The sequence below is a fragment of the Trachypithecus francoisi genome, unplaced genomic scaffold, assembly GCF_009764315.1.
Source record: "Trachypithecus francoisi isolate TF-2019V2 unplaced genomic scaffold, Tfra_2.0 Lachesis_group4, whole genome shotgun sequence".
NCBI classification, from domain to species: domain Eukaryota; kingdom Metazoa; phylum Chordata; class Mammalia; order Primates; family Cercopithecidae; genus Trachypithecus; species Trachypithecus francoisi.
Genome location: NW_022681469.1, coordinates 65,098,232 through 65,125,735, shown reverse-complemented (window position 1 = coordinate 65,125,735; position 27,504 = coordinate 65,098,232). Strand labels below are relative to the sequence as shown.

General features: G+C 35.6%; 1 protein-coding gene across 2 annotated transcripts in view; it reads left to right on the top strand.

Moving 5' to 3' along the window:
* The window catches only part of SEMA3D (semaphorin 3D), a 208,927-nt gene that overhangs the window by 82,504 nt on the left and 98,919 nt on the right, over window positions 1–27,504 (top strand). For both annotated transcript variants that reach the window (XM_033193172.1, XM_033193173.1), the window contains one exon: window positions 12,414–12,574. In XM_033193172.1, coding sequence (XP_033049063.1) covers window positions 12,414–12,574 — 161 coding nt within the window. The remainder of the gene's footprint in view (window positions 1–12,413; window positions 12,575–27,504) is intronic.

Below are 27,504 nucleotides of genomic sequence, written 5' to 3'. Positions count from 1 at the left end.
CTCTTTTTGAATAGATCTTGTAAGCAACTGGTTTATTATTCTATAAACTATTGAGGAGGAAAAGTTTTTATGTGCAACTGCTCATTTCATAATTCAACTTCCCTAAATTTGGCTCTAATTTCTTGAGCCTTAAAGGAATTTTCACAGTGAGATTTTTTCATACATGTGTATAAATATAAATTCAATGGCAGTTTTAAAAATAATGTCATTAGGTCTTTTTTAAGCAGAAGATTTGACAAACAATTCCCTGATTTCTTAAGAACTAGTAATATACAGTTTGCATTTTTGTAAGAATCCTTTAAACATACTGCTTTAATCCTACTAATTCAAAAGAGGCATAAATTAGAACGAAAGTCCTTTTTACTTACAAAGATGGTCATAAAGCGGTTTATTTGACTAAAGCCACAGTGAGCCAGGCACAGTTTGGAAATTAAGATAAATACTTCAGTAATCCCGATGGAGTGGTGAAGTGGAAGAAGCAATAGAAGTGAACCTGTCTGTTGGAATATTCAGTGGAAATATAAGTAGAGACCTTTTGAAAAAGAATCTTGTTTATCTAAGTAATGCTAAACATTAAAATATAAAATATAGCTGTAATGGGTGATGGGGCTTAGAATCAGAAGATAAAGATAGGTTTGAGCTCTTTCTGTGACATGAACTGTCTATGCACCATTAGAATCGTAAATTGTCTTTCTGAGTCTAGGTTTTCTCATCTGGAAATTAAGTTCTTCTTGGGGATCAAATTAAATAATAAATGGGAAAGTTCCTCAGATGTTACAAACCACAAAATGGAGGTTGTGACAGATTTCAAAGACAGACCATACATGTTTATAATTAATTGAATATATAAAGAAAATTTAAGGTGTTTAAGAATATAATTGTAGTTTAGCATCTTGGGTAGAATTTTTGCTACCACAGATAACAGCAAAGATATTTGAAATGAAAGTCTACAATGGATACTCATCTTGACACCTTTTTTTTTCTCAAGTAAATGTGCGTTAAATTAATGTACTTCACTTCTTTGTTTGAAAAAAAAGCTGAAGGGAAAAATCTTATATATCATTGGTTTAAACTAAACATTTCATTGATCACTTCTAGAAATTAAGGAATAAGCTAGGTAAGGATGTACAAATGTGACCAATTTAGAATCGTAAAAGAAAAGAAATACTTTGGCCACCTTGCATAAATTAACACACACCATGAGGTAAAGGTTTGAGAGAAATTCTAGTGTGAGGAAGAATGAAATAATTCAGCTCTTTAATGCGGGCAAGCTGAGAATAACAGGCACACACTGTATTTATTTTAAACCTTTCTACTCTAGGTGTGGTTCAAACTGCAGTAGTATCAGCCAAATCTGAAAGCTTGTTTGAAATGCAGAATCTCAGATATACTCTGTGACTTCTAAACAAAAATGACTGTATTTTAACAAGAATCCTTGAATATATGTTACATACTGAAAAGTAATGCTTAGGGATCCCCCCGATACATGTGAAATATGGAGATTACAAAAGGAACCCCTTATGACTGCAAAACATTATCACAATTGGGTCTCTAAATAGCACTGCACTTCTCTAAATTATTAATAAGATGGAAATAAATCCTGATTTATATCGAAGGTAGATAAACCAAGGCAAACAAAAACACTAGTTTAAAATATTGTGAGTTAAAACTTTATTAGCCTTATGTATAAGAGGTGGTGTTGAAATACAGAAATGATTTTGACATTATTCTTATCTTCTAGGGCTTCTAGTGTTTTTAAGGGACAAAATAACTACAAAAAATAACTGCCAAAAGACCAGTGCCATAGTATAAATAAAACCAAAAGTTTGAAAGCATTTAGAAGAATTTGGATATGAAATTGAACTTTGAGCACTGGAGAAAGTTTAAAATTTATTCAATGAAGCATATGTTAGTATTGGAGTATTTTAATCATGAAATTGACCTAATTTAATTGTGATTGTGGGGAAAATGAAATAGGCAGCATCATGCGGGAGACGCTGTTGGGAGAGTGGGCGTAGCAAAAGATAATTTATGAACCTTTTACAGTAATTTGGAGTAGTAGTAATATGATAGGCAATAAGAATAAATATTCAAGAAGGGAGAATAGAAAGTTTGCTTGATAGACTCTATAAGGCTTTAAATTTAGCTGGATGTTGTGTGAGGTGGGGGTTAAATAGATTTAGAGTGATGGATTATATAAATGGGAGAAAGAAGAGTAAGGAAGAAAAACTAAAAGTGATTCAGAAATGTTGAGCCTCGTGACTAGATAATTTTATTGAAGTCATTAAAATCAATGAGATCAGATGATTGGAGGAAAAACTGACAGTACCTAGCAAGCGATGGCAAATTCTAAACTGGAACACTTGGGAGAGATGATGGGGTTGTGGCTGTGTATTTTAAAGTCATCAGCAGAGAACTAACAATTTGTGGGAGAGAAACTATTTAAGGAAGATAATGCATAAATGGAAAGCATTTTTTCATTGCTTATACCCGCTGAATAGTACCTGAAATTGAGAACAATATTCCATGATGACATTTTTAAATTTCCCTCTTGTAGTATATGTGCAAGTTCTGATGCAAATTCTCTGCACACCTTTACCAGGGTGATGCTCCTTGGGCAAGTGATTAAGAACTTTCATCTGGAGAAAACCTCGAGAAAAGTCTCACAGTTGATTGACATTTATTTGTTGTAGATGAAAAGCCAAACTGAAATTTTCTTGAATGTATGAAAATTGAATTTTAGATAAAATGTCACACTGAGTGGCCAGTATGATCAATGATCAATTATATATGTGTGTGTGTATATATATATAATTATATACGTGTATATATATATATAATTATATATATATATATATATTCTGGCAAATTATTTTAAATTTCATAATAGCAAGAGAGAGGATGTGATTTGAACAGCTTCCAAGAAAAACAGAAGGCACATTCAAAGGCTTGGAAATACAAATGGTGATATGGTTTGACTGTGTTGCCACCCAAACCTCACCTTGAATTGTAGTTCCCATAATCCCCACATGTCCTGTGAGGGATCTGGTGGGAGGTAATTGAATCATGAGGGCGGTTTCCCCCATGCTATTCTCCTGATAGCGAGTGAGTTGTCAAGAGGTCTGATGGTTTTATAAACATCTGGCATTTCCCCTGCTTGCACTCATTTTTCATCCTGCTGCCCTGTGAAGAGGTGGGTTCCACCATGATTGTAAGTTTCCTGAGGCCTACCCAGCCATACAGAACTGTGAGTCAATTAAACCAGTTTTTCTTTATAAATTACCCAGTCTAGGGTATTTCTTCATAGCATCTTGAGAACAGACTACTACAGATGGCATGAGACATCTCAACTATGACTCTCACAATTGAGAAGTTTCACATATACCTTTTAACATTATTTTTGATATACATATACTTGACTTTAATTAATTGAAGTAATTTTATAAAACAATATTGTTATAAAATAGTGTTTTGTTTTTGTTTTTTTTTTTTTTTGAGACGGAGTCTCGCTCTGTCCACCAGGCTGGAGTGCAGTGGCGCTATCTCGGCTCACTGCAAGCTCTGCCTCCCGGGTTCCCGCCATTCTCCTGCCTCAGCCTCCCGAGTAGCTGGGACTACAGGCGCCCGTCACGGGCGGATCACAAGGTCAGGAGATCGAGACCACGGTGAAACCCCGTCTCTACTAAAAATACAAAAGTGTTATCTGTTTTATATTACACACATAACTTTTTGCTTTATTCCTTACTTTATAGGGATCTTACCTGCAGGAATTATTTGCTCTTGTCATATTTGTCTATTATTTAGAGTCAATAATAGATGTTGTATTCAGTTAAGACCTTCCGAGGTTTTTTACATTAAATGTATATACTTGATTGAAACAAGTACCAAATATGTGTGACATGGTGTTTCATTTTAAACATTCTTTGAAACTTGAAGAAGGAGAAATTCTGAATAACTTGAAGGAAGCTAGGAAACAATTGTCAAAGTAGTATCAATCGTGCTCAGAATGATACTCTCAACTTTTTATCAGGAAGTTTATTCTATTGTGACATTGCTTTTCTTGAAATGTACTAGATATTTATAACACTAACATTTTCACAGGTCAGTAGGAAAAAAGATCACAGCAAAGCTTTTGAAAATGTAAAAGGACTCCTTCTTATTCAAAGTATGAATTTACTCCATAACTATAAATCATAAATGTCACAGTGATGGATTATATAAAGCATCCACTATTGAAAGCTGGCCAAATAAGAAGAAAATGTAATTTAAAAGTATGGATGTGACAGAAATATGACCGTGTATAATTGCCACACTCCTACTCCACAACCTGTCTTGGCAAGAACACAGGCCCCATGACATAATAAGTTTAATTTGTTTCTAATTTATGTTTCCCTATGTGATATCATCTGTTTTATTATTGATATAGATACTGTTCTAAGACCTAATGAACAGAATGATCTATAACATTCCATCACAGAAAAGCAAGAGAATTTGATTTGTTTGTGTTCTTTCTGATTTGGACTTGCATTTGCAAGGAGATAATGGTTAGCATGGCTAGCATAATGATATCTAAGAGAGCATAATAATAACATAATCTACACCTGCAATTTTGAAGCAGTCTTTTGTAGCGCTTTTAGGTTTGACTAATATTTTTTCTTCATATGCTTTGAACGATTAGCTTTAAAGACTAAATGTACACAGTAGAGAATCATTGGTATTTTTGTGTTGGTAGAGGTGAATTATTAGTTATCTTGATAACCAGAATGTTTTCACATGATCTCAAGCCTCAGAAAACATATTGGAAGTCAGCTGATGCCAAGTTAAGATGACCTAATTTTCCCAATGTTAAATCTAAGGGAGAATCAGTGTCTTGCCTTGGACAAAAAGCTGTAGTATTTCTGGAAGTTATGGGAAGAAGCTTTGAAGGCACTTCATAGAAATGATGCTCTGATAGTAACTTAGCATAAAAAGCCTGGAACTTTAGAGATCAGAGGAGAAATGCTGAATTTAAGGGGAAGGCAGAAGTAGAAAGGATGCTGAAAGGCTTAAAGAGAAATGTTTTTACTTAGACAGCTTTGTAGAGAACACACTGGAGATCTGACTACACTAAAGAAACCTGAGAATAGCCCTATTGATAAAACTGCTATTTCCTGAAGGAAAAAGAAAAGTGGGTAGGGCAAGAATATGTGCTGAATATCCTGAGATGGCACGGAAAGGTGATTGTATTTTGATCTGGATCTATTTTTAGTTGTAACATTTCTCTGCTGAGGAATTTTACTCTTTAGATTGGAATACATTGGAATTTAAGCTTCTCCAAAGCGGATTTTCTTTTTAGCCCCATGAATTTCTGTCTTTCATAAAACATTCTTTAAAAGATGTGGGAAGCATTTTTTTCTTTTTTTTCTTTTTCTTTATCTATGTAGTCTTCTCGTGAGAGAAACTGACAACTCCACCCAGTTCGGGATCTCTGGCAATAAATGCAGGATTTCAAGGTTATAGGATCTTGTTCATTTAACACTCAAATACTGAGGAAGTCTGTGTTGCTTAATCCTAAATTTATTAGATTCAATATGACTCACCACTCCCTTCCTTTCTGGGGTGAAGAGGAAGAATATAGACCATTGGGTCAAATGTTTCCTCAGGCTGAATGAACAATTGTATTAAGGGACACTAAAAGGGAGACACAAAGAATTATTTTTAGAACAAAAGTATTTCAAATAAGAGCAGAGATTACCTAATCCTTAGCCTTCCCTTAAATAGGGGAGCATCTGGCTGTCAATTAGGGGATTCATTTTATTAGGCTTGCTAAAGGAAATATATATAAAAAGATAGTTCCATTTTACCATTAGCGGTACTTACTGGTCTACTACATTATATGGTTGTCCTTTGTCACAAGTATATTTTCATTTTTGTTGTAGATGAGCATTTTCTCTCCACTAGGCTGTGAGTTCCATGAGGACAGGAGTGTGTCAAACTTGTAATCAGTGTCTTTCCAGCATGTGCAGATACCTGGTGTTCTTAGACGAGTCAGTTATTGCCTGCAAAAGTCACATTTTAGGAGGGTAGTGACTCACTTTCTTGGGCTAGCAATGAGAAATTATTTTAGATATTATTAACTACATGTGGAAAACATATAATTTTCCCTGTGACTTCTGGTAAGATATCAAGAGGTGTTAATAAAGACACATGCAGAAACTCTTCAAAAAATACACACATACATACACATGTGAAAATGTCATGTTGTTTACATGAAATTCAATCCTCAGACCCATTTCATTGTCCCATGATGGTTTACTGATAATGGGTCAAGAACATCTTCTCTGTGTCACCCACGCATCAAAATCCATAATATGCAATGATTCCTATGTTTAACCAAGTAGATAAATAAAAAATCATGTCCTTACTTCATTAATTTTAGAAATGGTGAGATTGTAGATTTTTCCAAAAGTGTGTTGCTAGAGCAAAAGTGGGAATTTGAACATCTGTGAGATTAAGATTACAAACTGGGAACAAGGTAATAGGAGAATGCACTGCTAAAAGGAACAGTGAAAAAGAATTATGGTGGATTAGGTCAAAGGTTTAGGGAGATAGAACAAAGGAGTCATTTGGAGGTAAGTGCTGCTGACATCCCGAGGAAGGGTGAGGCTGTTTAATCAAGCACAGAGCTGGCCTCCTCTCAATGGCACGTGTGAAGCAACGCACTCACCCTTTTGCCCAAGGGGAAAAATAAAAAAAACAAAGTTCCTGTCTAAAAAGCTTTAAAACTATGGACAATCTAAAAAATCACATGCCCAAAAATTTCCAGTTTAGAATTTTTTTAAAAAAGCTCCAAAATATATTGCCAAATTATTTGTCTTCAACTTTGATGAGTTTGAACTCAGCGGAGCCAGCATCCATTTCTGATTTATGAAATCCACTGAGTGTCTTCGCTTTATGTGTTAAGATACAGACTCTAAAATTACCAATTTTTTTCAGTTTTGGTTAATAATCCTGTGGAAACAAAAATGTCTTTGCTTGGTTTGGCGGAAAGGCAAGAAAGATAAGCTGGTTGGAAAAGAGGGAACCTGTTCCAATCCCTGTCCCAAAGTCTTTTCATAATGTGTGCGTCAGCGTAAGAAATTCTCATATGTAATGCCTAAATCTAATTATTTAATTTGGCTACAACAAATTGTTGAAGGATGTTTGATCATTTTGCTGCTAGCATTGTCACAGGGCAATATTAAATCATTTGGAAATGATAATACCCCAGGTTAGTCACTATTTTTTCAGCTGTTTTTTCTTGTCAAGTTGGTTTGAAACTAAACCCCATAGAATTGGTTTTGATTAAAGAAAATAAAGCAAGTGGCTATATCAACTTTATATTTATTTTGCTCACTGTATAAGTAAAGACAAAAAAATGACATAAACAGCTCTTAAACACCTTCCTCCTCTCACTGCCATAATTCAGGGACTCTCCATGTTTCAGAAGCTCTGGATAGTCTTCCTGACCCCACCTTTCCCTGTTCTCACCCATCCTGAATAATTTAGCCAGACTTATCTTTGCAACATTCAGCTATAGTTGTTGCCACTTTTCTGAACAAAACATTTTAGTAGCTTCCAATCACCTACATAATAACCAAAATTTTCAACCTGCCATCATAGGCTATAATCATCTAGATGCTGCCTTTATGTCTAGTCTCAATTCTTTCCACCCCACATAGTCCCTATATTTCAGCAAAGCACATTTCCTCAGTTCTACAAATAATTATTAAGTACTGAATTTGTCTCAGACTGAGCTAGGTGCTGGGACTTCTAAGATAATTACACCATGGTCTTTGCCCGGAGAGAGGTCACACTCCAGAGTAGGAGACATATTAGAAGTGCAGTATGTATGTGCAACCTGGAGTAACATGTGCCCCTGTACAGCCTAGTTTCATTCTGCCTGGAAAAAATTTTTCTTTATGTGTTTCCTCTCAAAATTCTATCTGTCTTTCAAGGCTGTCCTCAAATGTCACCTCCTTTTAGAAGGTGATGTATAATTAATTATCTGAAAGGTTTAACATTTTATATATACTTCTATTAGAATTTATTTCACATATGTTGTGTTTTATATACATAACTGTTTCCACACTGAACTGTGAGCCCCTTGCAAACAAGGCTCACTAATCCCACAATCTTAACACCATACTCAACATTTAATACACACTAAATACTTCTAACTATATGTGGCTTTAATAGCATTTTAATATTATTCCATTATCATAAAAAATGCAGAGATGTTCTCATCTTACTAATTCTGATTTAATGGAAGATAAGATATATGATTTTAAAATATATCTTATTTGGCCCAAAGCAGAGTTTAATAATCAGACTTTTCCTATCTACCAAGCATGGTTCTAAGAACTTTATATAAATTACCTCCTTTAATCATCATGAGAACTATGAGTTGGGAAATATTACGAATTCCTTTTTATACATTTTGTATAGACTTTTAAAAATACATCATCATCACTGTAATGACTGATAGATACATAGCACTTACTATGTGCCAGACACTATTCATAATGCTGATCATGTATTAACTCATTTATTCCTCACACCAACATGGCTTGTTACATCATTTCTGCTTTTGTCCTCACTTTATAGACGAGGCAACTGAGGCACAGAGAGGTTAAGTGACTCGTTCTAGATTACACAGCCAGTGAGTTGGGAGGCAGGATAATGCCCTGATGGCCTGGACCTAAAGTTCATACTCTTACTCATTATGAGAAGTAATATTTCATTTTGTAATTAACAGTGCAATGCATGCTTCTAAATAATTGAATATTATTCATAGGCACTTGAAACAATAAGGATTTTTATTATATAAACTACTTATTCTACTAGCTGGGTCAAAATAAACCCCTGGGAATGCTTTTACATACTTTTGATTTTGCTGATTTCAGTCTTTGTTAAATAAGGGAAGTTACATGGAAGGCAACTGCCTGATTGAAATAAGGTTTATGTGAAATGTATTTTCTCATTAAGGCTTTAGATTACATTTGTTTACCTTTTGTCTTGGTTCCATTCTTCTCTTCTCAATTCTACTTTACAATCAGTATGGCGTGTTTATTGGATATTATCCCTGCATTCGGAACTGCTATAAAATATTACACCATTGGGTCTCTAGTCTGAAAAATGATTAAAGTTATATTTAGCTTAATAGAAAAATAATTAGTATCAATTTCAGACTTCTATCCAATGTACACAAAGCATGATCCATAAATGTTAGTGAGACATTTATGTTCGGTAAAGTCACGCTCATTTGAGATTTCAAATATCATGTCTTCTTCAGCATACTGCCTTTTGCTTTGTAAAATCTAAGACAAAACCCAGCTTAGAAACTAAGGGAAATAACATTTAACCATTATAAAGTAGAAAAAAGAAGGAAGGAAGAGCTAAAAAATGTGAAATAATAATAAAGCCCATTGTTGGTAGATGGAATATACAGCCATTGTATTTAAGGGACTCAAATATCATTTTTACAGAGGTTCAAACTGCCATGATACTTTTTAGAATTATCTTGGTGCCTATATCCTAGACATTATCTCTTTTTATCTTTCTCATAAATTAATGATAAGCTACTTTTAAATAATGAATTGATTAAAAGTCAGATAGCACATAATGAGCTTTAATAAAGTGATGAATATTAGTACCTTATTAGCATTCATTATTCTAGGATTTAAAAATAAGATGATATTGTAAGTACCTGAGGCAAAATCTAGTGAAAGGATCTGGATAACTTATAGGAGTCTGTACATATTATAATTATAAATAAAACAAAGAATTGGGACCTAAAGAGAAGTGTCAAAAAAAAAGAAAAATTAAGACTGCAGAATCCAATTCAATTATCAACTTTGCTGCTATGTAGTTTTGTAACTTTAGGGCATGTGACTTTACCTCAAAACGATTAAAGAGCTTCATTTGTATAATTATGCTTTTGCATTAATTTAATTTCAAGGCCCATTCTAGCATTAAATTTTTGATAATACTGGATTACTGGTTCAGGGTCATATCTCTTTCAGAGTACATTTTCTGCGGTTCAGTTTATTTACATCTTCTTTCTGCACACACATATGAAATAGAAAAAGTTTAGTTCTTCAAACACAGGCATCAATCTAAATACTATCAAAAGTAGGATGGGCAAAAGACAAGCTGCAGATTGGAAATAATATTTGCAAAATATATATCTGATAAAAGACTGTAATCCAAAATATACAAAGAACTATTAAAACTGAATGATAAGAAAACAAACAACCTAATTTTTTAAAATGGACAAAAGGCCTTAACAGACATCTCACCAAGGAAGGCATACAGATGGCAAATAAGCATATGAAAAGATGCTCCATATCACATATCATCAGCGAAATACAAATTGAAACAATAAGATACTGCTACACACCTATTGGCATGGCCAAAATCGAAAACACTGATACCACCAAATGCTAATGAAGACGGAGCAACAGAAATTCTCATTCATTGCTAGTGGAAACGCAAAGTGGTACAGACACTTTGGAAGCCAATTTGGCAGTTTCTCACAAATCTAAACAAAAGACCCAACAATCATGCTCCTTAGTATAATATTTACTCAAAAAAGGTGAAAACTATGCGTATTAGTCCATTTTCACACTGCTGATAAAGACATACTCGAGACTGGGTAATTTATAAAGAAAATGAAGTATAACGGACTCACAATTCTAGGCCGCTGAGAGGCCTGGCAATCATGGCGGAGGGCAACAGGCCTGTCTTCAACAGCGGCAGGCAAGAGAAAGTAAGAGCCAAGTGAAAGGGGTTTCCCCTTATAAAACCATCAGATCTCATGAGACTTATTCACTGCCTCCAGAACAGCATGGGGAAACCACCCCCATGATTCAATTATCTCTGACCGGGTCCCTCCCACAACATGTGGGAATCATGGAAGCTACAACTCAAGATAAGATTTGGGTGGGGACATAGCCAAACCATATCAGTATGTCCACACAAAAACCTGCACACAGGTGTTTATGGAAGCTTTATTCATACTTGCCAAAACTTGGAAACAACGAAGATGTCCTTCAGTAGGTAAAAATTTAAATAAACTGTGGTACATCCAGGAAATAAAATGTTAGCATTAATAAAGGATGAGCTATCAAGCCATTAAAACATGGAGCTAACTTAAATGCATATTACTAAGTGAAACAAGCCAATCCGCAAAGGCAACATATTGTTTGGTTTAAACTATGTGACATCCTGTAGCAAGTTGAACTTTGAAGACAGAAAAAATTAGTTATTGCCAGGGAGAGGGGTGGGGGAGAAGGATGAACAGGTGGAGCACAGACAATTTTTAAGGCAGAGAAGGTACTCTATATGATACTACAGTGGTTGATACTTGTCATTATTCCTTTGTCGAAATATATAAAATATACAACACCAAAATTAAACCCTAAAGTAAACTATGAAGTTTGAATGATTAATATGTGCCATTTTAGGTTTATTGATTGTAATAATTATACCACTGAAGTGAGGGATGTTGATGATGGGAGAAGCTATGAATATGTGGGGTAAGAGGTATATGGGAAATTTCTGTATCTCCCTCTCAGTTTTGCTATGAACCTAAAACCGCTCCAAAAAAAGAAGTGTATTTTTTTAAAAGTAGGAAAAAAATGTTGAGATTTATGACACACTTGATTTGATGTTTACTTTGCATACATTAATTAATTTTATAGGTTTTCAAATATTGATATAGATAGATGCTTTAAATGATAAGAATATGAATATAGGGTTGTAAAATATTTCGTATTTAACTTTTTGTGTATTTACGTATTTTATATTCATTTTAATACTGTGTATTTTTCACACATAAATATTGTGTTAAAGTACAAATATATTACATCTATTTCTAAGTAATTATGTTGAAAACCGTAATTACATATAGCTATATTGGCCCTTTTATGCTGTATGTATTCATTTACAAAGTGGGACAATATGTATATTTAGGCAAGTAAATATTTTGCTTATTACTAATTCTTTCTTTCTTTCTTTCTTTCTTTCTTTCTTTCTTTCTTTCTCTCTCTTTCTTTCTCTTTCTTTCTTTCTCTCTCCTTCCTTCCTCTTTCTTTCCTTCCTTCTTTCTTTCTTTTCCTTCCTTCTTTCTTTCTTTCTCTTTCTTTCTTTCTTTCTTTCTCTCTCTCTTCCTTTCTTTTCTTTCTTTCTTTCTTTCTTTCTTTCTTTCTTTCTTTCTTCCTTCCTTCCTTCCTTCCTTCCTTCCTTTCCCTTCTTTATTTTTCTCTTTTTCTTTATCTTTCTTTCTCTCTTTCCTTTCTCTCTTTTCTCCTTCCTTCCTTCTTTCCTTCCTTCTTTCTTTCTTCTCTTCTTCTTTTTTTTTTTTTTTTTTTTTTTTTTTTTGCTTTCCATAGACTTGCTGCTTTCAAATAGCTGTATTCCCTTTTTGGGTTCATCAGAAGGACTGGATTTTCAAACTCTTCTGTTAGATGAGGAAAGAGGCAGGCTACTCTTGGGAGCCAAAGACCACATCTTTCTACTCAGTCTGGTTGACTTAAACAAAAATTTTAAGAAGGTCAGTATATTTATGTATACATTTGGTTAAGTTCATTTACTTTCATCTTTCTTCTTCTCCCATTTTGTTTTGCTTTGTTTTAAGGGACACAATGTCAAATGCAGTGCCTCATGTACATGTCAAAAAGTAGAATACTTGAAGAATATATTGCCTCTGATACACATTCTGGATTTTTATGGATTTAAGTACATATGCATGTTCTTTATTAAGAGTGAATAAATATAATAAAAGCCTTGAAAATATAAATGAAAACATCAAAAATTAGTTAATGTACATTAGGCTGTATAATAGAAATGCAAAGTTTGAGATTGAAGAAATGACAAATGAGTTATACATCAAGAATGAATATATCCATAACAATAGTTGTACAATTAAATTTGATTAACTTTCAGTTCACAAATAAGCATACTTTCAAATGATAATGTGGCTATAATAACAAACACTATACTGCTTTTTCCACACTCTCATTTCACATCCGAATAGGTTTCTCTTACAAGTCAATCACTCTCAGCAAGTATAGATAAATAATCTCCCAACTATGGGTTCATTAAGACAATCTTACCATGACAAAGAAACATACACTAGTAATTTAAAAATCAAAAGGCAATTACTACCATGTCCTACATTTTCAACTACCAGTGTGAAACCCGGAGGAAAGGATGCCACACTTCAGATGTCGTCTACTAACTAGTACTTTAGCAAATGTCAATATCTATGTAAGCAGAGATAGATGCTAAGACTGGCAGAGATTGAATGGCTGATAAGATAACATAATATCAGATCTCTTCTGCATTTTTGAGACATCTTCTATTGTCTTTTTATCCCATCTTTTTCAGAAGTATTGGAAAAAAAAAAAGACTAGGAGCAATTGCAAGGTTTAAATCCAATAGTTACCAATATTGAGTTCTTCTTCTTCAAAGAGAATTGATTATAGGCCATCCTAGGACTTTAGACTTTGAAGCTACATACAGTATTCATCTACAATGACTGCTTTAACTCTCTAATTGTGAGATTTAATAGCCAAATATCAGTTGCTCAATTATTTTAGAATTATTTATTCTCAGGGCTTTAGTCTACACAAAACATTTATTTTAATATGCAGTAATATTACTTACTTAATTTCTGAAATAGAACAATGTTCTTTGGTTTTCAATCAATTAACTTTTTTATTATTATTATTATACTTTAAGTTCTAGGGTACATGTGCATAACGTGCAGGTTTGTTACATATGTATACTTGTGCCATGTTGGTGTGCTGCACCCATCAACTCGTCAGCACCCATCAACTCGTCATTTACATCAGGCATAACTCCCAATGCAATCCCTCCCCCCTCCCCCCTCCCCGTGATAGGCCCCAGTTGTGATGTTCCCCTTCCCGAGTCCAAGTGATCTCATTGTTCAGTTCCCACCTATGAGTGAGAACATGCGGTGTTTGGTTTTCTGTTCTTGCGATAGTTTGCTAAGAATGATGGTTTCCAGCTGCATCCATGTCCCTACAAAGGACACAAATCATCCTTTTTTATGGCTGCATAGTATTCCATGGTGATATGTGCCACATTTCTTAATCCAGTCTGTCACTGATGGACATTGGGTTGATTCCAAGTGTTTCCTATTGTGAATACTGCCACAATAAACATACGTGTGCATGTGTCTTTATAGCAGCATGATTTATAATCCTTTGGGTATATACCAGTAATGGGATGGCTGGGTCATATGGTACATCTAGTTCTAGATCCTTGAGGAATCGCCATACTGTTTTCCATAATGGTTGAACTAGTTTACAATCCCACCAACAGTGTAAAAGTGTTCCTATTTCTCCACATCCTCTCCAGCACCTGTGTTGCCTGACTTTTTAATGATTGCCATTCTCACTGGTGTGAGATGGTATCTCATTGTGGTTTTGATTTGCATTTCTCTGATGGCCAGTGATGATGAGCATTTTTTCATGTGTCTGTGGTTGTACGAATGTCTCTTTTGAGAAATGTCTGTTCATATCCTTTGCCCACTTTTTGATGAGGTGTTGTTTTTCTTGTAAATTTGTTTGAGTTCTTTGTAGGTTCTGGATATTAGCCCTTTGTCAGATGAGTAGATTGCAAAAATGTTCTCCATTCTGTAGGTTGCCTGTTCACTCTGATGGTAGTTTCTTTTGCTGTGCAGAAGCTCTTTAGTTTAATTAGATCCCATTTGTCAATTTTGGCTTTTGCTGCCGTTGCTTTTGGTGTTTTAGACATGAAGTCCTTGCCCATGCCTATGTCCTGAATGGTACTACCTAGGTTTTCTTCTAGGGTTTTTATGGTACTAGGTCTAACACTTAAGTCTCTAATCCATCTTGAATTAATTTCGTATAAGGAGTAAGGAAAGGATCCAGTTTCAGCTTTCTACTTATGGCTAGCCATTTTCCCAGCACCATTTATTAAATAGGGAATCCTTTCCCCATTTCTTGTTTCTCTCAGGTTTGTCAAAGATCAGATGGCTGTAGATGTGTGGTATTATTTCTGAGGACTCTGTTCTGTTCCATTGGTCTATATCTCTGTTTTGGTACCAGTACCATGCTGTTTTGGTTACTGTAGCCTTGTAGTATAGTTTGAAGTCAGGTAGTGTGATGCCTCCAGCTTTGTTCTTTTGACTTAGGATTGTCTTGGCAATGCGGGCTCTTTTTTGGTTCCATATGAACTTTAACGCCGTTTTTTCCAATTCTGTGAAGAAAGTCATTGGTAGCTTGATGGGGATGGCATTGAATCTATAAATAACCTTGGACAGTGTGGCCATTTTCACAATATTGATTCTTCCTATCCATGAGCATGGTATGTTCTTCCATTTGTTAGTGTCCTCTTTTATTTCACTGAGCAGTGGTTTGTAGTTCTCCTTGAAGAGGTCCTTTACATCCCTTGTAAGTTGGATTCCTAGGTATTTTATTCTCTTTGAAGCAATTGTGAATGGAAATTCATTCATTATTTGGCTCTCTGTTTGTCTGTTACTGGTGTATAAGAATGCTTGTGATTTATGCACATTAAATTTGTATCCTGAGACTTTGCTGAAGTTGCTTATCAGCTTAAGTAGATGTTGGGCTGAGACAATGGGGTTTTCTAAATATACAGTCATGTCATCTGCAAACAGGGACAATTTGACTTCTTCTTTTCCTAACTGAATACCCTTGATTTCTTTCTCTTGCCTGATTGCCCTAGCCAGAACTTCCAACACTATGTTGAATAGGAGTGGTGAGAGAGGGCATCCCTGTCTTGTGCCAGTTTTCAAAGGGAATGTTTCCAGTTTTTGCCCATTCAGTATGATATTGGCTGTGGGTTTGTCATAAATAACTCTTATTATTTTGAGGTACGTTCCATCAATACAGAATTTATTGAGCGTTTTTAGTATGAAGGGCTGTTGAATTTTGTCAAAGGCCTTTTCTGCATCTATTGAGATAATCATGTGGTTCTTGTCTTTGATTCTGTTTATATGCTGGATTATGTTTATTGATTTGCGAATGTTGAACCAGCCTTGCATCCCAGGGATGAAGCCCACTTGATCATGGTGGATAAGCTTTTTGATGTGCTGCTGAATCCGGTTTGCCAGTATTTTATTGATGATTTTTGCATCGATGTTCATCAGGGATATTGGTCTAAAATTCTCTTTTTTTGTTGTGTCTCTGCCAGTCTTTGGTATCAGGATGATGTTGGCCTCATAAAATGAGTTAGGGAGGATTCTCTCTTTTTCTATAGATTGGAATAGTTTCAGAAGGAATGGTACCAGCTCCTCCTTATACCTCTGGTACAATTTAGCTGTGAATCCATCTGGTCCTGGACTTTCTTTGGTTGGTAGGCTATTAATTATTGCCTCAATTTCAGAGCCTGCTATTGGTCTATTCAGGGATTCAACTTCTTCCTGGTTTAGTCTTGGGAGAGTGTAAGTGTCCAGGAAGTTATCCATTTCTTCTAGATTTTCTAGTTGATTTGCGTAGAGGTGTTTATAGTATCCTCTGATGATAGTTTGTATTTCTGTGGGTTCGGTGGTGATATCCCCTTTATCATTTTTTATTGCGTCTATTTGATTCTTCTCTCTTTTCTTCTTTATTAGTTTTGCTAGCGGTCTGTCAATTTTGTTGATCTTTTCAAAAAACCAACTCCTGGATTCATTGATTTTTTGGAGGGTTTTTTGTATCTCTATCTCCTTCAGTTCTGCTCTGATCTTAGTTATTTCTTGCCTTCTGCTAGCTTTTGAATGTGTTTGCTCTTGCTTCTCTAGTTCTTCTAATTGTGATGTTAGAGTGTCCATTTTAGATCTTTCCAGCTTTCTCTTGTGGGCATATAGTGCTATAAATTTCCCTCTACACACCGCTTTAAATGTGTCCCAGAGATTCTGGTATGTTGTATCTTTGTTCTCATTGGTTTCAAAGAACATGTTTATTTCTGCCTTCATTTCGTTATGAACCCAGTAGTCATTCAGGAGCAGGTTATTCAGTTTCCATGTAGTTGAGCGGTTTTGATTGAGTTTCTTAGTCCTGAGTTCTAGTTTGATTGCACTGTGGTCTAAGAGACAGTTTGTTATAATTTCTGTTCTTTTACATTTGCTGAGGAGTGCTTTACTTCCAATTATGTGGTCAATTTTGGAATAATTGTGATGTGGTGCTGAGGAGAATGTATATTCTGTTGATTTGGGGTGGAGAGTTCTATAGATGTCTATTAGGTCCGCTTGGTGCAGAGATGAGTTCAATTCCTGGATATCCTTGTTAACTTTCTGTCTCGTTGATCTGTCTAATGTTGACAGTGGAGTGTTGAAGTCTCCCATTATTATTGCATGGGAGTCTAAGTCTCTTTGTAAGTCTCTAAGGACTTGCTTTATGAATCTGGGTGCTCCTGTATTGTGTGTGTATATATTTAGGATAGTTAGCTCTTCTTGTTGAATTGATCCCTTTACCATTATGTAATGGCCTTCTTTGTCTCTTTTGATCTTTGATGGTTTAAAGTCTGTTTTATCAGAGACTAGGATTGCAACCCCTGCTTTTTTTTGTTCTCCATTTGCTTGGTAGATCTTCCTCCATCCCTTTATTTTGAGCCTATGTATGTCTCTGCATGTGAGGTGAGTCTCCTGAATACAGCAGATTGATGAGTCTTGACTCTTTATTCAGTTTGCCAGTCTGTGTCTTTTAACTGGACCATTTAGTCCATTTACATTTAAGGTTAACATTGTTATGTGTGAACTTGATCCTGCCATTATGATAATAACTGGTTATTTTGCTCATTTGTTGATGCAGTTTCTTCCTAGCCTCGATGGTCTTTACATTTTGGCAGGTTTTTGCAATGGCTGGTAGTGGTTGTTCCTTTCCATGTTTAGTGCTTCCTTCAGGGTCTCTTGTAAGGCCTGGTGACAAAATCTCTAAGCATTTGCTTATCTGTAAAGGATTTTATTTCTCCTTCACTTGAAATGAAACTTAGTTTGGCTGGATATGAAATTCTGGGTTTAAAATTCTTTTAAGAATGTTGAATATTGGCCCCCACTCTCTTCTGGCTTGTAGAGTTTCTGCCGAGAGATCTGCTGTTAGTCTGATGGGCTTCCCTTTGTGGGTAACCCGACCTTTCTCTCTGGCTGCCCTTAAGATTTTTTCCTTCATTTCAACTTTGGTGAATCTGGCAATTATGTGTCTTGGAGTTGCTCTTCTGGAGGAGTATCTTTGTGGCATTCTCTGTATTTCCTGAATTTGAATGTTGGCGTGCCCTACTAGGTTGGGGAAGTTCTTCTGGATGATATCCTGAAGAGTGTTTTCCAACTTGGTTCCATTTTCCCCCTCACTTGCAGGCACCCCAATCAGACATAGATTTGGTCTTTTACATAATCCCATACTTCTTGCAGGCTTTGTTCATTCTTTTTCTTCTTTTTCTTTTGGTTTCTCTTCTCGCTTCATTTCATTCATTTGATCCTCAATCGCTGATACTCTTTCTTCCAGTTGATCGAGTCGGTTACCGAAGCTTGTGCATTTGTCACGTATTTCTCGTGTCATGGTTTTCATCTCTGTCATTTCGTTTATGACCTTCTCTGCATTAATTATTCTAGTTATCAATTCTTCCACTCTTTTTTCAAGATTTTTAGTTTCTTTGTGCTGAGTACGTAATTCTTCCTTTAGCTCTGAGAAGTTTGATGGACTGAAGCCTTCTTCTCTCATCTCATCAAAGTCATTCTCCGTCCAGCTTTGATCCGTTGCTGGAGATGAGCTGCGCTCCTTTGCAGGGGGAGATGTGCTCTTATTTTTTGAATTTCCAGCTTTTCTGCCCTGCTTTTTCCCCATCTTTGTGGTTTTATCTGCTTCTGGTCGTTGATGATGGTGACATACTGATGGGGTTTTGGTGTAGGTGTCCTTCCTGTTTGATAGTCTTCCTTCTAACAGTCAGGACCCTCAGCTGTAGGTCTGTTGGAGATTGCCTGAGGTCCACTCCACTCCCTGTTTGCCCGGGTATCAGCAGCAGAGGCTGTAGAAGATAGAATATTGCTGAACAGCGAGTGTACCTGTCTGATTCTTACTTTGGAAGCTTCCTCTCAGGGGTGTACTCCACTGTGTGAGGTGTGGGATGTCTGTCTGCCCCTAGTGGGGGATGTCTCCCAGTTAGGCTACTCAGGGGTCAGGGACCCACTTGAGCATGCAGTCTGTCCCTTCTCAAATCTCAACCTCTGTGTTGGGAGATCCACTGCTCTCTTCAAAGCTGTCAGAGAGAGTCATTTGCGTCTGCAGAGGTTTTTGCTGCTTTTGTTGTTGTTGTTGTTGTTGTTTAGCTATGCCCTGTCCCCAGAGGTGGAGTCTACAGAGACTGGCAGGCTTCCTTGAGCTTCTGTGAGCTCCACCCAGTTCGAGCTTCCCAGGGCTTTGTTTACCTACTTAAGCCTTAGCAATGGTGGGCGCCCCTCCTCCAGCCTCGCTGCTGCCTTGCGGTTAGATCACAGACTGCTGTGCTAGCAATGAGGGAGGCTCCGTGGGCGTGGGACCCTCCCGGCCAGGTGTGGGATATAATTTCCTGGTGTGCCCGTTTGCTTAAAGCACAGTATTGGGGTGGGAGTTACCCGATTTTCCAGCTGTTGTGTTTCTCAGTTCCCCTGGCTACAAAAAGGGATTCCCTTCCCCCTTGCGCTTCCCAGGTGAGGCGATGCCTCGCCCTGCTTCAGCTCTCGCTGGTCCGGCTGCAGCGGCTGACCAGCACCGATTGTCCGGCATTCCCTAGTGAGATGATCCCAGTACCTCATTTGAAAATGCAGAAATCACCGGTCTTCTGTGTTGCTCGCGCTGGGAGTTGGAGACTGGAGCTGTTCCTATTCGGCCATCTTGCTCCGCCCCCTAATCAATTAACTTTTAAGTAGTTCTTTCACACATTTTAAGGTCTGCTAAAGGAACAGGAGGTATTGCTTATAAAGGCTCATACTTAATAAAAAAATTTATTTCTGAAAATGTAAACACATACATTTTATGTAATCTATGTTTTCAGATGAAAAATTGAGGGCTAAAATACTGCTAGCAATTGTTTTTGACTTCTCTTAATCCAAACACACTAAGAAGCTCATATGATTATCTTTAAAAAAATTAAAGTTATCTGGTAGCCTGGATATTGTTTAATGTAAAATAAAATAAGCAGTTGATTATGTACTAGAATTTGAAAGTTTGTCCTCCATTCTAATCTAACACTATAGCTCCATTCAATTTTTTTCTTAAGGCTGTATTTTTTTCTTCAGGAATTTCTTTTAAAAATACTGATACTCCTAGCATGAGCCAATTGGTGGCATCAAGTAACATCTTAATTTTCAGTAAATATCTTAGCAGGGGATGACATGTTTTATGAAAGTGGCCAAGGAAAAAAATCTTAGTTAACTTTGCAATTTTGCTTTAAGAGATGCCACGTAGCTTAAAAGGCATTTTTTCCAAATATGTCTCAGTTTTACTATAGTAGAAAAAGCAATTCATACTTTTAAGGGAATTTTTTTCTTGTTCTGTTCTCTGCCTTCAGGGATGGGAAGAAAAAGTCCCTTTATCTGAACTGAGTGTATTAGATCATTGCTTAAAATAAATTCTTATAGCATAACTTCCTGCTGTGACTATTTTAAGCAAATCTCTCTTTGGAGATGTTTCATGCATGAAGTGTGTTAATATTTAATAAAGTAAATGTTTATGAAGTATCGATTTATCTTATGATATCATTAAAATAAAGTTATTTGAATACATTATAAAAGTAGATGTTGTCTACATAACTGATATTTCTTTATATCTCTATAAAATGTATAATTCATAAGGGGATTATGTATGCAAAGGTAATAATTTATATTATTTAGGTATCCACCATTCCAATTTATATAAATCACTCCATTGCTAAGGATACTCCACAGTAGCACATAAGTGTCAAAATGTAGTACTTTAGCAGTGTTTAGACCCACTTGGTTTGCACTGGCTCAGTGCCCCTCGGCAAAGATCCAAACTCTCCTGCAGAGGAAACCACAATGTTGGGACTCTAAGGGTCTGAAGGCTGTCCTTTGTACTCTTTAGGGTTAAAGCAACCTACAATATATAATTGAGTTATCAGTGACTGGTTGGGGTTTTTTCCCCTTGGAAAGTTTAAAAAAAAAATCTGTAGAAAATACTGGAAGTTAGCAAAATTTACAATATATGTGAACTTTGAGGTTTTGTACAAACAAGGCTGTGCCTCTTGAAAAAAAGGCCATTATCATTCATATTTGCCATGGGCATTTAGCATAGAATCACCAGAAATTATAGCATAATCATTCACAAAATGCGTTTTGTAATAATTATTTAATAATACCTTTTTACTATCTTTACTGTTGTTCAGACTAGATTTTGAGTCTACTAGAGTGAATAGTGCAGGTATATAATTAGTAAATATTTGACAAATAAATGATCGCAGGAGAAGAAAGTCATAATTAATTAGAATTTTGGGGAACATTTCCACTATCTAGAAAATAAAAATTAAGTAGACTGAATTGTTTTTTTGTTTCTGTTTTTTAAATTCTCTGGCATTTAAAGAAGATGGATGAGATTATGACCTTCTTTTTGTCTTTTCTGAAATTTTTTTTAGAGAAAGGACTATTTCTATAGGGACTTAGACTTAAAAGCAAGTATAAGCACACATTGCAAGGATGTGACACCTCACAACTTAACTATTCCGAAGTTTAATGATTCCAGATTTGGTCCGTAAGGCCTTTCTTCAGCTAGGGAATACTCGTGGACTCCTCTGGGACGGGGTCTGGAAAGATGATGCTTATTGATTTGACGGTCCCTTCCTCCAATACTAAATCAAAATGGAGCAATCAGAACCACCCAGAAGTGATCACATTGCGAGAGAAGGACATGGATCTAGAATGGTATTTGCCATTTCCGACACTTTTGTGTAGGTTGAGTTTCTCCAGAAGCCAACTCTGAGATGAAGATTATATCATCAGAGAGTGTTCTTGGAATCAGCCCAGTGGGAGGAAAGCTAGGAAGCAGTATTAGGCAAAAGGAGATTTGAGCTGTGACACAGTCCCAGCAAAAGCCTCAGCTGACAAGCCAAGCTGATAATGTGGCAAACATTTCAATATATTTTTCTAGTGTGAGTGATAATACCATTTTTAATTTAGTTTATCCTTTTCTCCTATCTAATCTGTTCACCACAACCATAAGAGTTATCATCACAAAATTAAAAGTCTGAATGTGTCTCACTCACTTATACAACTCTGGCAGTTTTTCCTAGCATCAAACTTGAATAAACTCCAGGCTTCTTAGCATTGACTTTTTTTTTTTTTTTTTATACTTTAAGTTCTAGGGTACATGTGCATAACATGTAGGTTTGTTACATATGTATACTTGTGCCATGTTGGTGTGCTGCACCCATCAACTTGTCAGCACCCATCAACTCATCCTTTACATCAGGTATAACTCCCAATGCTTTTAAGTCTCTTCCTAGTGCATTTCCACCGTTTCCAGTCTCACCGTTAACTATTCTTCATTGTTCTCTCACATGCACTCTATTTTCTGCTTCTCTCTCCCCACCCCTCTCTTTCTACTTTACTCAAAGCATCCTGTTTATTCTTCATAAAGAATTTACTATCAAGTTCTGTGCCTTTTCTAAAACTTCCTGGATTTCACTTTCTTGCTCATTTCACTGCTCTTCATTCTTGAAAGACTTTATCAAATTATATTCTTTTGCTCTCCAAGGCTTCACCTTTTGCTCTCCAAGGCTTCACCTCACCCTTGGGAAATTTAAGTGTTCTTTATGTTTACTGGGGCATTTTGTATATTTATGTCAATGTCAGATGTCCTAGCTGATAGTGTTGTCAGTATTGATTTGTGTCAGTATGTCTTCATCCACATTATACATTCCAAGAATAAGGGGATAATCTTTTATGCACTTCTGATTCTCTTTTAGCACACTGCAAAATGTCTGATACATAAAATACACTAAGTGGTGTGTTTCTCTAATTTTTTTGAATTTGTGATTTTGTTAGTTTTCCTTTTTTTGAGTAAGAAACCACTCTATTGCTTTTATCAATTAGCATGGAATAGATGGCTAACAGAAAAAAAGACACCTAAATTTGAATTAAAAAATAAGAAAATGTGTCATATAATATAAATATGTTCAGAGTTCGAGTGACTACAAAGATGAAAATATCATCTGCTTAATGATGTTATCAAGGACCCAGTTATTTCTCTGTCAGCCATTCTTGGGGTTGGCATTATCTTTAGGTTGGTAGCAAGATGGCTGCCACAGTTTTCATGGGTCACATCCAGACAAAAAATATAAATGGAAAAATAGATAATCACTTATATCTCTTTTTTAGGAACAAAAATACTTTTGTAAAACCCTTTCTTTCATCTCATTGTCAGAAATATATTAGTTTCAACTATCAAACTTGCATGGAAAGGAGGGTAACTATAAGGTGATTATATCAGTCACCTCAATTTGAAGGAATATTTAGGAACCAAACCCTTTGAATACAACACTTACAGAGAGGGAGCAGAAAATAAACTTTCTTTAAAAATTAATTGACTTAGAAGACTGATTTTTTTCTTTTTCAGTTTAACACAGGTAACGCAAGGGAAACATAAAAGTTTTCTCAGCCAAACAAAAAGAAGAGGATATATTGCCTATTTGGAAAGACTTATAAAGTTTAGCTAGTTCTACAAGAAAATTATCTAGAAGAATTTATTATTCTTTCAGTAGATGGCCTCGGAAGGTATTTGTTGCCAGTAAAAATCCTAAAAATGATGTAGTTTTTTCATCTTGTGTAGTAAAAATTGAAAAATCTGCTAATCCTCATAAATAATTATTTTCCTTCACAAGAGCTTATTTGCCTCTGCAAAAGTTTTCTCTGTCTTGATTTAATATAAACTTCATGAAATCTGGTCTGCTGCAAATCTTTTTAATTATGGTAGTATCATATAAGTTTTCTCCCTTTAATATTTTGACTGTTTTGGGGGGGTGACTTTGATGAGAAAGAATGGATTGTAACTTAGTTCAAAGGCTTACATAATATGTTATTCTATAATCATAGTATTTAGCATTATATGCTAATTATTTAATGTACAGAGAACATACTTTTTAAAAATCAAATAACTACATATGACTTAAGCACCATTTAATATATATCTTAGTGTAATTATAAATAAAATAATGCTGCTTTTATTGGTTTGGTTTTGTCAGTCTCTGCAGCCGAAACAACTGATATGCATTATGGAAATAAAACTTGGGATACTTTATAAGTGACTACACTTTGAATATTTTTTCTTTTGCCCTTCTACTTGAGCCAGCATTTATTTTTCGTTTGGTTCAACAAAAATCCATTGAGTATCTATTATTATCACTAAGCATATTGTAATAGAATATAAAACTCAGATCTTGTCATTGCTCAAATCCTAGTTAGGGCAACAAGGCATAATACAGTTACAAGGAAAGTTAGAACATTTTAAATGTCCAAAATAATAAGACAGATCACATATGGTAGAAACCCAGAGAGAGGAAAACAATTACATGTTGTTCATGGTTTTGAACTAGCACAAGATGGATGAGTAAAATTTGGATTAATGTTAACTGGTTAGTTTAAAATGTTTGCATTTAAATTTTGAACTTGGGGTTTGTTGTTTCCTTGTTGTTCAGTTTGAATGGGGAAATATATGTTTGAAAAATGGAGCAGAAGAGAGTCTATTCTCTATTCTGTATGTAGATTTCTCACTTGATCTTAGCCAACAGGCTGAGAAATGATTGTATGTAGATTTCTCATAGTTTAAATTAAGGGAGCTGCATTTCCTGCCCCAGCTCTTAACATCCTACTCCATCTCCTTAGTTAGAGGAAGTATATAAAAGAAGAACTTTTAATCAGAAAGGTGGTCAACTGTGAATAGACATTTATATCTATTTATCATTCATTTACAAGTGATGCATTAGAAGCCTGTTCAGTGTAGATATTATAATAATGAATGTGTTTGACATTTGTACAATATGGTTTAAGGACCCATGGTTTCCAAACAAATGATTCGAAACTCCATAGTAACTGTCAGCTTGACTACAAGTGAACATTCTCTACTTCAGCCGGCCTTAAGTAGTCCTAGCAATAATTCATATAAAATCCAGAGCCCTCTCTATGTAAACTTCAGGAATAATGTATACAAACTGAAAGTCTTCCTCTCCCTCTTTCTCACTCTTTTTTTTTTTAATGGAGTCATAGTTGATGGTAAAAAAATATATATCCAATACTCTCTGTTTGGTTATGTTACTTAGTTGGACTTCTGAGTTAATGAATTATTGGGATCTGTCCATATGAAAATGTTACTTATTTTGGAAGCAGTTCAGACCTGCAGGGATGGAACGAGTCTCTAAACTAGTATGAAAGCAAAGGGTCGCAAAGAGAATGACGTATGACTTACCAAGCTGAGTACTGCTTTTGTGTCTATATTGTTCAAGGATTTATTTGTTGGCTTTCTTTATTTCTCCTTCCTTCTCTTCCTCCCTTCCTCCCTTCCTTCCTTCTTTCCCTCCCTCCCTCTCTCCCTCTCTCTCCTTCTCTCTCTTTGTTCGTTTTCTTTCTTTCTTTCTTTTTCTTTTTCTTTCTTTCTTTCTTTCTTTCTTTCTTTCTTTCTTTCTTTCTTTTCTTTCTTTCTTTCTCTCTTTCTCTTTCTTTCTTCTCTCATCCTTTCCTTCCTTCCTTTCTTCCTTCCTTCATTTCTTTCCTTCTTTCTCTTTCTTTCTTTCTTCTTTCTTTCTTTCTTTCTTTCTTTCTCTCCTTTCTTTCTTTCTTCTCTCTTTTTGTATATAATTGTAAAAATTACTCAGATTACTTGAAATCCTTAATACTACACCCTTATGTTTGAGCATTTATATTGTGAAAATAACTAACCTAAATGAGTTTATAATTTTACATATAATAATTTTCAGTGTACTATTTAAACACCCTTCTTTGCCTAACATAAAAAGAGCTTTGTTATTTCCCTTTCTTTAAGGAAGTCTACAACAAGACTTTTGATACATGAGGACTCTACACTTGCTTGTTTAAGTATAAGCAAAAATACTATTATAAATCAGAATGATTTTCTGACTCCAGTTCTATTAACTTACTCTATGGCTAAATAAGACATTTCTGTCTAATGCTTTAGCTTGTAAGAAGTCTATTATATAGTGGGAAAAGAATAGAAGAAATAACCTTCTCACTTAAAATCAAGTTATTGGTAAAACAAAATTGTCAGTCTTTTAATTCTTATTTAATACTTGAAATTAAGAAAATATAAACACATGGAAAGCATGTGGACAGCCTAATAAATTAACTTTCGGTATAAGGCACCCTGCTTAGATTCATGGGATTAATCTGTTTCCATTGCCTGCCAAGCATATGCTGTCTAGTAATCACAGAGCTAAAACAATCGACTCGTTCATGGATGTGCTGGCTCTCTAGCCCGGGTGCTCATGTGCAGGTCCCATCTGGTCACTGTAATGGACTGTCGGGATGTTGTCAGACTGCTCAGACCTCGCCAGAACTCTGACAAGAACTGCTTCTCTGTGTCCAATTCTATGGGAAACTCTGCAGATCACTTTTCAATGAATAATTATTGAGCGCTCACTATGCCGGGTTCTGTGCCAGGTACTAAAGGTGGTAGGAAGAAAAAGCAATGCTCCTTGACACTGGACATCAGTGCTTATTAAACTTCAGTGAGTCATGGATTTGAGGTGTTGAATAGTATTCACTACAAAAGTTTGAAGTCCATCCACGAGAATAATTGGACCGCAACTTCTAAATTACTGACCATTTGTGAATTTCTTCGAATGTATTTTAATTTGTATGGTATATTAGCATTTCTCTCTCTTTCATGCAATACATATTAGTAGGTTTTGTTTGTTGGTTGGTTGGTTGGTTGGTTGGTTTTATGAGATAGGTTCGCACTCCTGTCACCCAGGCTGGACTGCAGTGATATGATCTTGGCTTACTGCAGTGTTGACTTCTTGGACTCAAACAATCCTCTCACTTCAGCCTCCTGAGTAGCTGGGACTACAGGTGCTTGTCACCATGCCCAACTAACTTTTATTATTATTATTTTTAATAGAGACAGGGTGTTGCCACATTGCCCAGTCTTGTGTCAAACTTTTGGGCTCATGCAATCTGCCCACCTCACTTGTAATCCCAAAGTGCTAGGATTACAGGGCATGAGCCATGGCACCTGGTCTTGCAATACATATTTATTGAGGTTCTACTATATTCCTGATACTCTTGTAGATCCTGAGAATATAGTGAAAAATAAAACAGGTCAGACATTTGTGTTCATAGTGTCTTCAATTTGGGAATAGAGAGTTAATGGAGAAAAAGAAACAAATAAAATAACACTTATTGTGAAGTGTTATGTTAAAAAATGTGTGGTGTTCCTGGGAAACTACTTCAGATTGTTATTAGAAAAGACCTTTCTAGGGAGATGATAATAAAAT